Raw genomic sequence first — 16,030 nt, 5'->3', positions numbered from 1 at the left:
AACTGTTGTACTATTTTATGTACTGTGTTATATGAGTTAAAGTCAATTACAATTGTAATTTCGTCATCATAATGTGATAATTGCTGTATGATTTTCTTTGAAAACAATAGCTTCTTAAATAATATACAATCAGCAATTGCAATACATGAACTGCTTGTAAGCAAAACCATATATAACAACATAAGTATACTTATTACAATATTGAAAATAATGTAAAAAATTACATGAATTAGGTAGTAAGTCAAAATAAATAAAAATCAAAGTGTGTGTGTGTGTGTGTATCTATCTATCTATCTATCTATCTATATATATATATATATATATATATATATAGGTTCGTTTTATTAATAATTATCTTTCAACTATCCCACAATCTTCTGAATTTGTGGGCTAAACGTGTTTTAGTCATCACAACTGAATTATTATTATTATTATTTTAGAACTGGAAAATATATTCAAAAGCTGTGCTGAGGCGTTCTAGTAACCGAATATTAAAACTAATTACAATGCATTATTTTTGATCAATTACATTCTGTATGTTGCTTTTATTAAATTATTTTTGCTTGAAACAACAAGCTACCGCAGCTCCGATTAGCCATGCAACAAGTTATCGCGATAACAACTTTTGATCAGGCATTTAAAACAGCTACCGCCTTGGTCCTAAGCGGACTCGATTTCGCGGGGGGACTGGATTTCTCACCACACCGGCATGAATAACAATCTTACTGTATTTACGTTTAGCATTAGCCAGCACTTTTAAATTTGCCAAGATGTCAGGCGCTCTGGCTCCCGGTAAACATTTGACTATGGTGGCTGGTGTCTCTATATTCACGTTCCGTACAATAGAATCGCCAATAACTAGAGCACTTTCATCAGGTTTCTCAGTGGGTTCATCACTGAGTGGGGAGAACCTGTTTAATGTTTTGATCGGAACAGAAGAGCGGTGTTTTGACCCACGACTACGCTGCCTCACCGTCACCCAGTTGCCCTGCTGCAGGGGCTCTGCTGGAACCGGACAATGTACAGGAATCCCTGAGCTAGACGCATCCAAAGCCATATCTAGAGCCCTAACATTCTTACTGTCCTCAAATAAAGTTTGGATGCGTGTCTCTAATTCTGAAATCTTCTCTGTTAGCCTAACTGTTTCCCTGTGTTACGGTTTAACTGGTTACCGTGTTATCTGGTGACCCACTTCCTGTTTAGGTCTCCGATGCAGATGTGCTGGAACGACGGCAGCAGATTCGCCGATTCTGAAAGCACAAACTGACGTGATATTAAGTGTCTAATAAACGCACACTTGCTCATTGCATGATTTTGATATTCTTGCAGAGATAATAAGTTATAGGTATGATCGCCCGTAGCGGCTGAAGTAAGTAGGATAAACAAAAAAATAAAATACAGTAAATCAGCGTTGGCACGGGTTTCGAACACGCGCTAAAATACGACACGCTGCGAGATGACACTCACGAACCACCGAGCCACCGATCTTGAGCTGCTCCAGATCTCTGGATTCAACACAGGACTCTCGGCGTCACATCTTGAAACGGGTTGAATCAAGGAACTGTGACCGTGTTAACTTGTGACCTCTGTTTGCAAGCCAAAATCCAATTTTACTGTTGCTATAAGTTAACAATTCCAGCCAAAGCGCTTTTAATGCTGCTAAATGATTTGATACGATCTGAAAATTACTCATCGTCAACAATTACGAATCTCATTAATGTAAACATGCATAACAACAGCCCAACGTTTAAGTAGCTTAGTTTCATTGGTTCATTGGCAAAACACATTCTTACAGTGGCAGGCTGCCCACATACACTTCTTGGCTATGAACTGCAAAACTAGATGTACAGAATGCATCATTTCACTTTGAGGAACAATATTTAATAATAATAGGATGCACTACTTTGCTGTAAAGTGTAATTTACTTTGTTTAAATAACGTTGCAACATATTTTTCTGCTTGAATGGTTGTGATTGTATGCATCTGAATTGAAATCAACTAGACACAAAGCACAATTGACTACATAAAATTGTCATTACAGACTTACATGCAAAGACCATCAAAGTTTTGATTGAACCCAAATGGCCATTTCCGTTACAACCATTAAAGCTCGTGAAAATGTTCTGTATTGTTTTTATTCAGGTTTTTCAGCAGCATTTAGATAATATAATAAATAATATTTCACATAATCTTTATTAAACAAAATAGATGATAAACAAGTTAACACAGGCACATTGTCTTTAAAGTGCAACATGCATTCTTCACAGATTAATATCACATGTGACCTATGGTTTCACTGGAACTGTGTTGGTCAGCCTCCTATTGAGGAAGATTTGATTTGTCCTGCTTGTGTTTAAGTGTGTGTGTGGTAAAGCAGTGAAAAGTCCTCTAGAAGTGTTACATGAATTTGTTTTTTTACCTTTATACAAAACTGATTGTGTCAAAGCAGCTTTACAGTGTCAACAGGAAAATGGAGAACAACAGTCATTTTTCAGCTAAAGTCAGTTAATTGATTTAATGATGGCATCGTCAAACCAATGAGCTTAGTGATTGTGAACCATTGAAATGAACCACTTCTGTGTACACCGTCTTTTGTAGCATGATTGATTTGAGCATTAACATTTCTTTAATTAATTTTTTCTTTGTATTTTTGACAAATGTCTAGTACACCAAGATAAATTCCTTGTACCTGTAAATCCATTGTATCTTACAATTAAAGGGATTGTGATGGTGAAAAATAACTTGTGGAGCATTGAAAGATTTTGGAAATTTGTCATTTACATATTTTGACATTGTGGCTGAGAGGTTGCATGGGAACAATGTCCCATCAGATATGGATCCATTTCGAAATCCTGATTTTTACTAGTAGTGTTTTTGACACTCTTTAAAAGTTGTCATTTAGTAACACTTTAAATTTTGTCTTGGATAGATGACAGATATATATCTTTTTTTATATATATTGTAAAACAAGAAGTGTATGCGGGCAGCCTGCCACTGTAAGAATGTGTTTTGCCAATGAACCAATGAAACTAAGCTACTTAAACGTTGGGCTGTTGTTATGCATGTTTACATTAATGAGATTCGTAATTGTTGACGATGAGTAATTTTCAGATCGTATCAAATCATTTAGCAGCATTAAAAGCGCTTTGGCTGGAATTGTTAACTTATAGCAACAGTAAAATTGGATTTTGGCTTGCAAACAGAGGTCACAAGTTAACACGGTCACAGTTCCTTGATTCAACCCGTTTCAAGATGTGACGCCGAGAGTCCTGTGTTGAATCCAGAGATCTGGAGCAGCTCATGTGAAGATCGGTGGCTCGGTGGTTCGTGAGTGTCATCTCGCGGCGCGTCGTCTTTTAGCGCGTGTTCGAAACCCGTGCCAGCACCGATTTACTTTATTTTATTTGTTGTTTATCCTACTTACTTCAGCCGCTACGGGCGATCATACATATAACTTGTTATCTCTGCAAGAATATCAAAATCATACAAGGAGCAAGTCTGCGTTTATTAGACACTTAATATCACGTCAGTTTGTGCTTTCAGAATCGGCGAATCTGCCGCCGTCGTTCCAGCACATCTGCATCGGAGACCTAAACAGGAAGTTGGTCACCAGATAACACGGTAACCAGTTAAACCGTAACACCCTGCATTTATCACATGTGAATCCCTCATCAGCGACAGAGATAGATAAACTGTACATGTGGCAAGAGGTGCAAATAACAATTGTAGGAGAAGCCATTACTCACCGTGCTTGATGAAATATTCTTACTGCGGTTGTTTGATGAACTTGTGGAAAACTGCAGCGTGGGAGAGGAGAGGAGAGGAGAAAAGAAAACGCTAATGACAAGCTAACGAGTGCTAACGCTTTGCAGGTGTGCTGCAGTCACGGAAGAGTGAACGATCAAAGTTAATCTGATAAGATTGATCGGTAATATCAGAAATATGGTGTGAATTAAGTTATATTTTACAATTTAAAAAACAAACAAACAGACAGTGATAGTAAGAAAGATTATAGAGAAAAAATATAAAATAAAAACAGCTACATGGAGCTATGATTAGCTACAGAAGGCCAACAGGAAGTTGGCCACCAGGGGCCTGTTGCACAAAAGTAGAATTAAGACATCCGGGATAAATAACTGAGCTGAGCTCAATAAAGCCAAAACATGTGCGTCCAGGCTTAATTGGTTGCACAAAGACCAAGCCAGGATGAGCAGACACGGATTCATTAAGCCAGGTGAAACCAATCCTGGATAGGTGCGCGCTCACGGCTCACTCAAATAGACCCCGCCACAGATCACAGATTAACTGATTTACCATGGCAACTAGAGCCGCGTACTTTTCCCCGTCGGAAGCACAAATCCTCATGGAGGCATACGAGGAGGTAAAAGATATAATTAAGAAGAAAGGCAACACCGCCACAGTGATAAAGCAAAGAGAAAAAGCGTGGCAAAGTATTGCAGACCGCCTGAATGCGTAAGTAGTGGACAATTACACACTCACCGCTCCGCTGAAACATCACAATTACAAATCAAATATTTAATTCACATCTCCAAAAACGCAGTTGTACTGTAATTATGAAACGGTTACATTTTTTATTGAAATGCACTGCATATATGAGTGAAATTGTGTAACGTAACTCCATCACACCGTATAAAGCTAAGATATATTATTATTAAAGCCTTACATTATTATTTTACGTTACTACGCTCAGTACGGTTTAATATTAGCCGTTGTACTCCGCTTATTATGTTGTCCACCAGTTTTTTTTTTTTTTGCTTGTTTCCCCTGCTTTTATTAATGTAAAGCAGCTTTGACAGAATGAAACAATTGTGAAAAGTGCTATATAAATAACATTTTCTTGAATACATAGATGAGCTATAATAATAATCACTTTAATTTATATAGCGCCTTTCAAAGGACCCAAGGTCGGTTGCTCACTGCACTGCAAAAATGTCTTTCTTACTTAGTATTTTTGTCTTGTTTTCAGTAAAAAAAAAAATATCTAAAAAAATATCTCTTAAATATTTTCTAGAGCAAAATAACCTAGGAAAATAAGCAAAAAACTCTGCCAGTGAAACAAGAGAACTTTTCTAAAAGTAAGTGTTTATGGAAAAAGTAAACTTATTTCAAGAGAATTTTTCTTATTATATTGACAGATATTTAAATGTTTTGCTTGTTTTAAGCACACATTTACTTGAAGTTTATATTTTGGTCTAAACCTATACTTATTTTGCTAGGTCATTTAGAAAATCAAGAAAATACATCTTTATTGTTTTTTTTTTATATATATTTTTACTGAAAACAATACAAAAATACCAAGTCATTTTTGTCAGTGTGACTCCATTAAATGTTCTTGTGATAAAGAATGTGTGTATGTGTGTGTGTGTGCGTGTGATGTAGATTAAACATGAACGGGCCAAAACGGACATGGCAGCAGGTCAAAATCAAATACAAGAACATTCTGCAGAATGGTATGGTCCCTGACTAATATTTAACAAAGCACAAGCATATATTGTACCCAGAAGGTGGCTGCTCACACATTGTCTGTACTGTTTTAGCAGTGAAAAAGAATACCCACAGACAAGGCACGGGTGGTGGGTCACCAAAGGCTGACCTTACCCCAGCAGAAGACATGGCCTTGGAGCTAAATAAAGGCAGGCCCGTCTTAGAGGGGATCCCTGGGGGGAAAGAGACGAGCATAGGTTCCTCCCAAGATGCCACCCGCTTCATTCAAGGTATGTCCTTCCATCTCTACATGGAATACAACCACATTCATATTGAATCAATTTGGACTGTCTGACTTTGGTTTACCTATTGCCTTGCAGTGTCTGGCAGCACTGTGTTCCTGTTAGAGCCACCAGCACAAGCACCAGACGATGCTGATCCAGTGAGTCCTCCATCAAAGGCATACTGTAGGCCTGGCATGTCTTGTCTACTAGCTTCAATATGAATCCGATTAAATGTGATAGGGTGAAAGCCCCAGTGCAGCAGCAACAGCACATGATGGAGACGATGATGAGGAGGAGACCATCTCTCTGGATTCCAGAAGGCATGAGGTATCATGTTAAGACTGTGAAAGTACTATTTACTCTACAATGGTGAGGAGTCCTCATCAAAATCAAAAAATCTAATTTCTTTTACAGGACCCAAATGCTATACAGTGGGAAAACCAGCCTGGCAACATAGTGCGTATTAATAAAAGGACACCACATCCTGCCAAATTCCAGCTGCGCTAATTGTATTGTGTTCACAGAGCTCACAAGCTATCAGAAAGTTGTAAGGCAACCACCTCCGGCGCCAAATAGAACTGACAGACCTAGACATTCAGTACAAGAAGAAAACGATAGAAAATCTTGCACTGGAGTTCGAAATAAAAAAAGAGGACAATTAGGAAACTGGACCTTGAAATAAAAAAACTTGAGAGGGAGGTGAGATATGCCTTCAATGTACACTGTATGCTAACTGTAACACAAATGTATTAATCATTTTTCTTTCCTCCCCCAGCTCCAAGAAGATGACACAGCTCAAAATAAAAATTAGGTATATTCTCGTAAAGTCAAGTGAGCCATGACATATGAGCTCTTATTGTGAGCACACAGGACGGTGGCATCTTTCTAAGGTATTTTTTATTTTCACAGCAATCAGTACAACCAAGTCATCGTTATAAGGCACCGGCCTCTTTTGCCCACCCCCCCAGCGCCAGGTTTGGCCACTAGCCTATATGAAGGCCCAAAATTGTGTGTTCCTTTCTGCTCTGACAATGGCATGCCCATTCTTGCGAGATGTGGTGGATGAAGAAGCACTTGTGCTGAGGAGAGCCTTCAGGCGAGAAAGGGTCTTCAGGGACCGGTTGGACCCACTGGCCTTCCCTGATGACCATCTATATGAAAGATACAGGTTTTCTGCAGATGGCATCAGGTATCTATGCAGACTACTGGGTCCCAGGATTAAGCACCGCACTGCAAGGAGCCATGCACTGAGTGTGGAGCAAATGGTTTGTGTGGCCTTGCGCTTTTTTGCTAGTGGAGCCTTCCTGTGCTCAGTGGGGGATGCAGAACAGCTGAACAAGGCCACAATTTGCCGCACAATAAGGAGTGTGTGTCTGGCTATCAAAGCATTAGCAGATGTCTTCATCTCCTTCCCTGGCCACAGAAGACTCTGTGACATGAAAGAGGAGTTCTATAGGATTGCAGGTAGGAGGATCTACAAATTACAGGACAACTGTTAACACATAGTAGGATACTCATTACTTTGTGTGACAGGTTTCCCCAATGTCATTGGTGCAGTGGACTGCACACACATAAGGATAAAAGCCCCCTCAGGTGCCCATGAGGCCGATTTTGTGAATAGGAAATCCTTTCACAGCATTAATGTTCAGGTGAACATAACTTTTTGATATTGTCCATTGACGAACACTCTGCATTGCCAATGATGTGCATTGATTGGTGTAATATTCCTCATCTTATGATTTCAGATGGTCTGCAATGCTGACTGTGTGATCAGCAATGTTGTGGCAAAATGGCCTGGCTCAGTCCATGACTCCAGATTCTTTCGGGCCTCTGAAATCTATCAGTGCCTATCTCAAGGTAAGCCACACAACCCCTATTTATAACCATCATGGCTGTGTCAAGAATATCACTGTGTTTATGAGGTAGTAATGATGAGATTTTGTGTTGACAGGTGAATTCTCTGGTGTGTTGCTGGGAGACCGGGGGTATGGCTGCCAGCCTTTTCTCCTGACACCTTTCACAGACCCCCAGGAAGCACAGCAGGCCTACAACCATGCCCATGCCAGGACCAGGGCCAGAGTTGAAATGACCTTTGGCCTCCTGAAGGCACGCTTTCACTGCCTTCACAAATTAAGGGTCAACCCTGTTAGGGCATGTGATATTACTGTGGCTTGTGCTGTCCTCCACGATGTGTCCTGCCTGAGGATGGAGAGGGCCCCCAGAGTGCCACCAGCCATGGACTGGGACAATCCGGCAATCTTCCCTGATGACGACAGTGGTCGGCTGCTGAGGGACCAATATGTGTTGAATTATTTTAGTTAGTATGTGTGGTTTCAATTTAGGTAAAAAATGTCCTGCTGTGGCAGAGGAAATAGGGTTTTTTTGGGTTGTTTTTTTTAAAGAATTTGTCCTCTTATGATGTTTGTGCGGTATACTGTGTGTAATACAAGGCTGCAGGGAGGCTACTGCATCCATTCATTTGTCTGTTCAGTTGATGTGTATGGATTTGTCCTGCATTTATTTTAGTGTGCAGACATGCAGGGTGTGTTATATACAGACCTTTGAATGTGTATGTATCATTTTGTATAATATGCTTTGATTCTGTGCTTTCCATCTTGTAGAGTCACTGTGACTTCAGTTTCGAAAGGAGCTGATAGTTTACCTGCTTTGTTTTGTCCTTATTCAATAAAGGAACATAATGTTACACATTGTGTTTTTATATTCATATGGAATGTGTATTTGTTTATATGACAGAGTACTAGGGCCCCACTGAGGAAAAAGGATAAAGTCATAAATTTATGAGGCTGGTTCTTTCTGCAGAAAAGCAACATATTCTTTTTACAGTTTTGATAGTTATGACAATGTGATACTTCATATTCTGGCACATCAGCATGTCTTTGTTTATGAAACCATACTGAAGTACAATTTCACGAAATGCCCCACATCTGTCATTTTAACAACTGTCCTCCTTTAAAACAACTGGTTACAATATTATGACTTGTCTTTTTTTTTTTCCTCTGTGGCCCTAATATTCTATTATTTTATTTATAGTCTATGGGAAACTGTAAATTATCTAATGATAGCAAAATCATCTAAAAATCATTATTTATCCAAAATTATTGAAATTAATGATCACAAACGTTTAAATAATGACAGTGGGTCTAGTTATATGTGATATCAATGTATAGTGAGCAGTGAAATAACTATTGGTTTCCATTTGTGGCGACTGCTGACTGACATTAGGGATGAGATTAAATAGATCCTGGAATTTAGCCTGGTCTGGAGCAGGCTAGCTCCACAGAATAAATCTCCATGGTAATTTATACCATAACATATCCTCCTGCCCCCTATCCAGCTTTAGTGCAACCGGATTAGGGATCAATTGAGCCAGGATCACCAAGATATCCTGGCTTAATCCCTTATCCTACTTTTGTGCAACAGGCCCCAGTTCCTTTTGTTTGTTTGTTTTGTTTGGTTATATCCGCATATCTAAATGTAAACAACATTTCCGCGGGAGCGATCAAATGTTCAAATGATAAATTGGCCATAACATGAAAATAAACATAACCTTATGTCCGTGGTAATATATATTTTATGCTAATATCAAATAAACTTTTTATAACGCAATATTTCATTATATTTACGTGATTATAGGGAATACTAAACTATTTTATTTGCTTCGTGCCAACCAATCCAGTCCCTTTTTTCCCAGGTGAACTCTATATCTATTTCTGAACATGCTTCACAACATAAAATCAAAATATAATAATAATAATAATAATAATAATAATAATAAACCTTGCTACCATGTACTGCATTAAGCTAACTGAGACTTATAAAACGTATATATCATTGCTCTTTTGTTGTTTTTGATTGCTTCCTTTAATTTAAAAGATGAATAATTATATATATATATATATATATATATATATATATATATATATATATATATATATATATATATATATATATACATATATTTATTTATTTATTTATTTATTTAACACAAATATACAACTGATAATTCAAACTCCATTTTGCTTCTGTTGGTGTATGATGATATTCATTTCAAATTTACACTTCAAACTATCTACTTTACTAAACCAAATAACCATTTTTGTTAACCCTCTTTCTGTTTGGTGTTACAGTTCTGAATTCAGTGTTAGTGAAGGAAGGAAATTCCATAACTTTAAACACTGGTCTTACTGATAAAATGGACTATGATGTGATTCAGTAGAAGTTTGCAACTGAAAACACTTTAATAGCTGAAATCATTAAACAGACCAACAGATTCTCTGTAAATGATGTTCTTGACAGGAGATTCAGAGACAGACTGAAGCTGGACAAACAAACTGACCATCACAAACACCACCATGAAACATGCTGGAGATTCTGAATTACAGACTATAAAACTGACTGAGTTTCAGTTGGATTCATTTATTTATTTTACTGCAGTAAATCTAAAGAAGTATCAAATTAGCATTAGCAAACAAGCATTTGCTCGAAACTTTATTTCACAGTCTTTGGCAGCTTGACTGAAGTGAGTGAGAAACTGTAGCAGTGTCATGTTGTTTTTGTCTCACTAATGCGATGTTCACTTGTTAGCAGAGTAAGCATTTAGAGCAATGGTTTTCTCCCAGGGGCCGGGGCCACTGGAGAGGTTTTTCATGATCCTCATATACTCCAAAAAAGCTATAAGGACTAATGCAGTGTTTGAACAAAGTAAGCATTTAGCATGTCACTTCATCGTCGTAATCCGTAGCTGCTGAATATTAATCATTTGAAGATATCAGAAAACACTTTTCTACACACAGTTCTAGCAGCTGATCAGTTCCTGCTCCTCAAAGCCATTAGAAACTCTTAAACAATCCAGATATTTGATAAGAAAAGAAAACAGTTACAGGAGAGAGTAGAGTCAAACTCTCCCAGGATCTCATGACAACACTCTTAGAAAAAAGGGTTTCATTGGGGTTCTATATAGAACCATAGGGTTCTTTACTCAACTCCAAAGAACCTTTTATGCTAAAAAGGTTCTATAAGGACAAGAAAGAACCCTTTTGGCTCAAAGGTTCTTTAGCCTATTATTCATTCATTCATATATTACATTATTCTGTAACATTTTGTATTTGTAATTAAATTATTGTTTGTAGTAACTTAATATCAAATTTTAATCATGCTGATTTCTGGAGAAAAACTGATATAGCACTCTTCGTGTGATATTGATTAACTACATAAAATTATATGAATATATATATTTTCTAACCCCCATATCTTGAATTTTGTGATCATTCACATGCATTCCTAAATGCATTTGAATACACCGAAAATGCAGTGAAAGAACGTACTCAAAATGCACACGCACACTAGTATGACTTCATCATCCCTTACGAAAAATAACGTTTTTTGGCGTATTGACTGCCATTTGTAAAACCACAGATTTACTACAAATACCATGGTTAAACTATGGTTAATATAGCAAAACCATGGTTAATTTGTGGTTACCATGGTTTAACTACAGTAACCATGTTTTTTTGGTTTTATTTGTAGTAAAACCATGGTTAATTTTCGTAAGGGATGTAACTTTACATTATAGCCTACTGTAGATGCATGCACTTTTTAGGCATGATTTGTTTAGTTTTTGAATATACTTGATACTGTAAAAAGGCACATCAAAACAAAAAATACTAGTTCACATATCACACCTAAACACGCGTCGAAAACTTAATTAGAAATTAGTTAAAAATGCCTATCCATATCCAGCTATGATTCGCGTACTCCAAACTGACTCAAATGATTCGCGAACCAGCTCCGAACTCCCGAAATGACTCAAACGTTTCGCGAACCTGCTACGAACTCCCGAACTGACTCAAATGATTCGCGAACCCGCTACGAACTCTCGAACTGATTCAAATCATCAGTGAAGCCGCTCCGAACTCCCAGACTGACTCAAATGATTCACGCTCCGAACTCCCAAACTGACTGATTCGCGAACCCGCTTTGAACTGCCGAACTGACTCAAATGATTCGCGAACCCGCTACGAACTCCCGAGATGACTCAAATGATTCACGCTCCCAACTGCCAAACTGACTCAAATGATTCGCAAACCCGCTACGAACTCCCGAACTGATTCAAATGATTCGCGATCCCGATCCGAACTCCCAAACTGACTCAAATGATTAGCGAACCTGCTCCGAACTCTGAAATAAATATCAAAACACCTGAATAATATATTCTGATTCAAAAACTAAAGTGGCTTCTTTATCATAAAAGCTGTTGTGTAGAGCCCTTAAAAATTTTCCTTTCACAGCTTAAGTATGAAAATTATCAACAATGGACAACATACACAAAACATTTTGAAATAAATAAATGAAAGCAATCTGAATTATATATATAATAATATTCATTAAAACTGTATGTTAACACGTAGGAGCTTGCTGCATGAATTCGTGAGTAGGCTACAGTTTACAAATCCATGGGAACAGATTGTGAAAGTGTGCGCGCAGATTATGAATTTGTGGGTACAGATTTAAAAACCGAGGGTACGGTTTACAAAATCTGAGCGCACGGATTGGAAATTTGTGGGCTAGGATAGAACATTCGAACCAGAAAGACACAGCTTACATTTGTATAAAAGGTTTTCGTCTTTATGATCAACTAAAGTGAAATAATGAGCATATTTCCACTTTGAGAAACTCGTGTTGCTCTCGCCTTGACTCGCAATGACTGCCGCACTTACTTGAATAAACAGAAACACGCCCACAGTGCATCTTCGTGTTTACAGTGGTTGGCATCCACCAATCCTACAATGCGTTATTAATAACGCGTAACTGCCCAACACTGCTCATGACAAGTTGAAACTCTTACACTAAGACACATTTCACATGTTATGTGTCAATTTGTTTCCGTTGAAAATTACACTTGTACATCATGGATATACAGGAAGTGGCCACTTCCACTTAGATGAAAGTTCACTTCATTTTACTACAGAGCAGCTTCACATCAGCTTATCTGTCATTTTATTGCTGAGTTTGTCTTTTCATAAGATTCGTGGACTGAAACTGTTGAAGATGTTTTGGACGGTTTGGTTCTGTTTGTGTTTCTGCCGTCTGGTTGGTGAGTTTAAAATGTTTTATGGCTTCACTTGCTTCTATTCTAATACAATATAATAAATTACTGGTTAAATCAGTCAGAGACGATAAACATTCAGTGTTACAGGCAAGTACTAAAAGCATTCTAAAGGTCGGCAAACACAAACTAATAGAAAAATCCAAACGTGGCAGGTGACAAAGTTATTTATAAAAACTGTACCAGAAAATCCACAAACATGTAAGTCTGCTATACAGTTCACAGTAACATTTACGAAATCCACTGCAGACAAAGAAAAGAACCACAGTGGACCCATACTGGTATATGCACATATAACAACAATAATAACAATAATAAAAAACAGTAAAAATAGTTAGAGTTTGAGGCATCTGAATTTCACTGAATGTGGTTTCCTCAGTGGAGTAACATTGAGTTCTGACTCATTGTGTGTTTGCTTTTGTTTGGTCTTGCTTCAATTGTGATCAGATTGCAGCAATTTATTTATTTTTTTGACGCAATCAGTTGCACAATTTAATGGCTGCAAGTAAATCAGTGTTTTCTGCTTGACGTATTTAGTTTGCTAGGTCAAGAAGTTTGAGTAGCATAACTGCAGTGAAGCTGAAGTTTTGTTCTGTCACTGATCGCACAAGTCCTGTAACATCAACATGAATGTCAGTGCCATAATCACGATCATTACTTACATCCACCAACAAGGAACGTAAATCACCGCTTGACTCGACACACATTAATAAACTCAAGGAGTATTGGTCAAGCAAAGTGGTTAGTCAAAACATTGGTTAAAACACTGCTCACATGACTTGCTCAATTAAGCATAAAACCAAATATTAAACATAAAACATTTTTTAGCATTGGTCGATCATTTGCTTAATGTGTCGGGGCCAAATGTACAATTACGTCAAAAAAGAGAATAATCAGAGTACAGTTACATTTTGTAAAAAGAAAACAGGGAATACTATCAGAATTACAATGGTTTCATTTTAGTAATGGTTTTCATTTTTTTTATATATCTTTGCGGCAATAGTTTTTATGTTTCCAAAACCAGACAAAAATTACATGACAAAAATTGTGGTTAGTAACATAATCCATTACATTATAGATTTTAAAGGGGTCATACGACTTTGCAAAAAAAGCAAGTTATTTTATGTATTTGGTGTAATGCATGTAAAACACATTATTCTCCACATAATGTGCATTATTGTGGCTCCTCTATGACTCCTAGATATCCTAGATTTTTACAAAGCTCATTTGTCTGAAATGCGAGGTATGCTGTGATTGGCCAGCTATCAAGTGCATTGTGATTGGTCGAATACCTCAAGCTTGTGACTGAAATGTTACACCCTTAACATACTGTGATGCTGTCTCCTGGCGCGGACAAGACAAAACCAATAAAACCCATTATAAAGTATAAGTATTTTTTTTTGCATCCAGTAGGGACATAATTACTGATTATAATGACTTAAACTGTGTTTTTATGTGTAAACATAAAACCAGTGGTGGACAGTAACGGAGTAGCTTTACTTCGTTACTGTACTTAAGTACATTTTACTTTACTGAAGTAGTTTTATTTTGAGTAACTTTTACTTTTACTTCACTACATTCCAAAGCATAAGATCGTACTTTTAACTTCACTACATTTCATAAAACATATCGTTACTCCCTATAACATATCACGTGCTCCGACACGCAGAAGCGGTGTCTGATTCATCATGAACGAACTGAGTCTTTTCAAAATAAACCTTTAAATTGGATTGCGAATCGCACCAAACGATTCGTTTACGAATTAGAATGATCCGATTGCAGCTGTTCTGGAGTCGACCACTCACTGATTCAAATGAACCGTTTAGAGTCTACAGAAGTAAGAACCGTGAGATCTTGTGAGCGCGTGCGTCTGATGTTGCTAAAAGTAAGTTATTAATGTCAGAATTTAGGATTAACTATTGTAACTTAAAATCATATTTTTTATTATTTATTTTATATATTTTATTTTGATAATTTAGAATTATTACTGAAATACAACCTTTTTTTGTTTCAAACAGTTCATTGAACAATAATAAATGAAGTACCTGAAGCTGACAATGAAGTAAATGTATAATAATTAGCAAAGATGATTAATTTAGCGCTGTAAACGCGCGTGTGAGGGGCGGAGACGCGCCGCGGACCGTCAGACGCGCTTGAGGACCAAACACAGCAGAGCGGTAGGAAACTTCACTCCTCTTATTATTTCTCTTTTACTATAGCGATTTATTTTTAGATACGTGATCTGAGTCTTTTATAGAGTTGTAGAGTTAGAGTTATTAGAGAAATAGAATTATTTTTTACATTCTTTGGTCGAAGTTTTCAGATCGGCGATTCGGAGCCTGTTCGCGACTCTGTTGATTCAGATCGGCACTTCGGAGCATGTTCGCGACTCGGTTGATTCAGATCGGGACTTCGGAGCATGTTCGCGACTCGGTTGATTCAGATCGGCACTTCGGAGCATGTTCGCGACTCGGTTGATTCAGATCGGCACTTCGGAGCCTGTTCGCGACTCGGTTGATTCAGATCGGGACTTCGGAGCATGTTCGCGACTCGGTTGATTCAGATCGGCACTTCGGAGCCTGTTCACGACTCGGTTGATTCAGATCGGGACTTCGGAGCATGTTCGCGACTCGGTTGATTCAGATCGGCACTTCGGAGCCTGTTCGCGACTCGGTTGATTCAGATCGGGACTTCGGAGCATGTTCGCGACTCGGTTGATTCAGATCGGCACTTCGGAGCCTGTTCACGACTCGGTTGATTCAGATCGGGACTTCGGAGCATGTTCGCGACTCGGTTGATTCAGATCGGCACTTCGGAGCCTGTTCGCGACTCGGTTGATTCAGATCGGGACTTCGGAGCATGTTCGCGCCTCGGTTGATTCAGATCGGCACTTCAGAGCCTGTTTGCGACTCGGTTGATTCAGATCAGGACTTCGGAACCTGTTCGCGGCTCGTTTGATTCAGATCGGCACTTCGGAGCATGTTCGCAACTCGGTTGATTCAGATCGGCACTTCGGAGCCTGTTCGCGACTCGGTTGATTCAGATCGGGACTTCGGAGCATGTTCGCGCCTCGGTTGATTCAGATCGGCACTTCGGAGCCTTTTCGCGGCTCGGTTGATTCAGATCGGCACTTCGGAGCCTGTTCGCGACTCCGTTGATTCAGATCGGCACTTCG

General features: G+C 38.3%; 3 protein-coding genes across 7 annotated transcripts in view; all 3 read left to right on the top strand.

The window, feature by feature from the left end:
* Positions 1-16,030, top strand: part of LOC127942812 (uncharacterized) — a 92,368-nt gene that overhangs the window by 40,261 nt on the left and 36,077 nt on the right. The window lies entirely within an intron of this gene.
* LOC127942795 (uncharacterized) overlaps positions 1-16,030 on the top strand; it is an 83,230-nt gene that overhangs the window by 31,162 nt on the left and 36,038 nt on the right. Inside the window, exon 1 of one of the 2 annotated variants that reach the window (XM_052538754.1) lies at positions 12,667-12,843. The exons of the other annotated variant lie outside the window; for it this stretch is intronic. Coding sequence (XP_052394714.1) covers positions 12,798-12,843 — 46 coding nt within the window. The 5' untranslated portion in view covers positions 12,667-12,797. Of the gene's footprint in view, positions 1-12,666; positions 12,844-16,030 lie in introns of those variants that run through there. 2 annotated transcript variants of the gene reach the window in all.
* LOC127942809 (putative nuclease HARBI1) lies at positions 3,648-8,454 on the top strand. 4 transcript variants are annotated; one of them, XM_052538786.1, is made up of 9 exons: positions 3,648-4,473; positions 5,401-5,471; positions 5,559-5,735; positions 5,826-5,887; positions 5,970-6,056; positions 6,144-6,185; positions 6,254-6,428; positions 6,505-6,540; positions 6,639-6,904. In XM_052538786.1, exons 1-7 carry the CDS (start codon positions 4,316-4,318, stop codon positions 6,278-6,280), a joined length of 624 nt encoding a protein of 207 aa, XP_052394746.1. In that variant the 5' UTR covers positions 3,648-4,315; the 3' UTR covers positions 6,281-6,428; positions 6,505-6,540; positions 6,639-6,904. The 4 variants fall into 4 exon arrangements, with proteins under 4 accessions (XP_052394746.1, XP_052394747.1, XP_052394744.1 ...); XM_052538787.1 differs by having other exon boundaries at positions 3,648-3,872; positions 6,144-6,428; XM_052538784.1 differs by having other exon boundaries at positions 6,144-6,428.

This window comes from Carassius gibelio, chromosome A22 (genome assembly GCF_023724105.1).
Source record: "Carassius gibelio isolate Cgi1373 ecotype wild population from Czech Republic chromosome A22, carGib1.2-hapl.c, whole genome shotgun sequence".
Taxonomy (NCBI): domain Eukaryota; kingdom Metazoa; phylum Chordata; class Actinopteri; order Cypriniformes; family Cyprinidae; genus Carassius; species Carassius gibelio.
The sequence above is the reverse complement of the archived record's forward strand: the minus strand, read 5'-3'. Positions and strand labels throughout refer to the sequence as shown.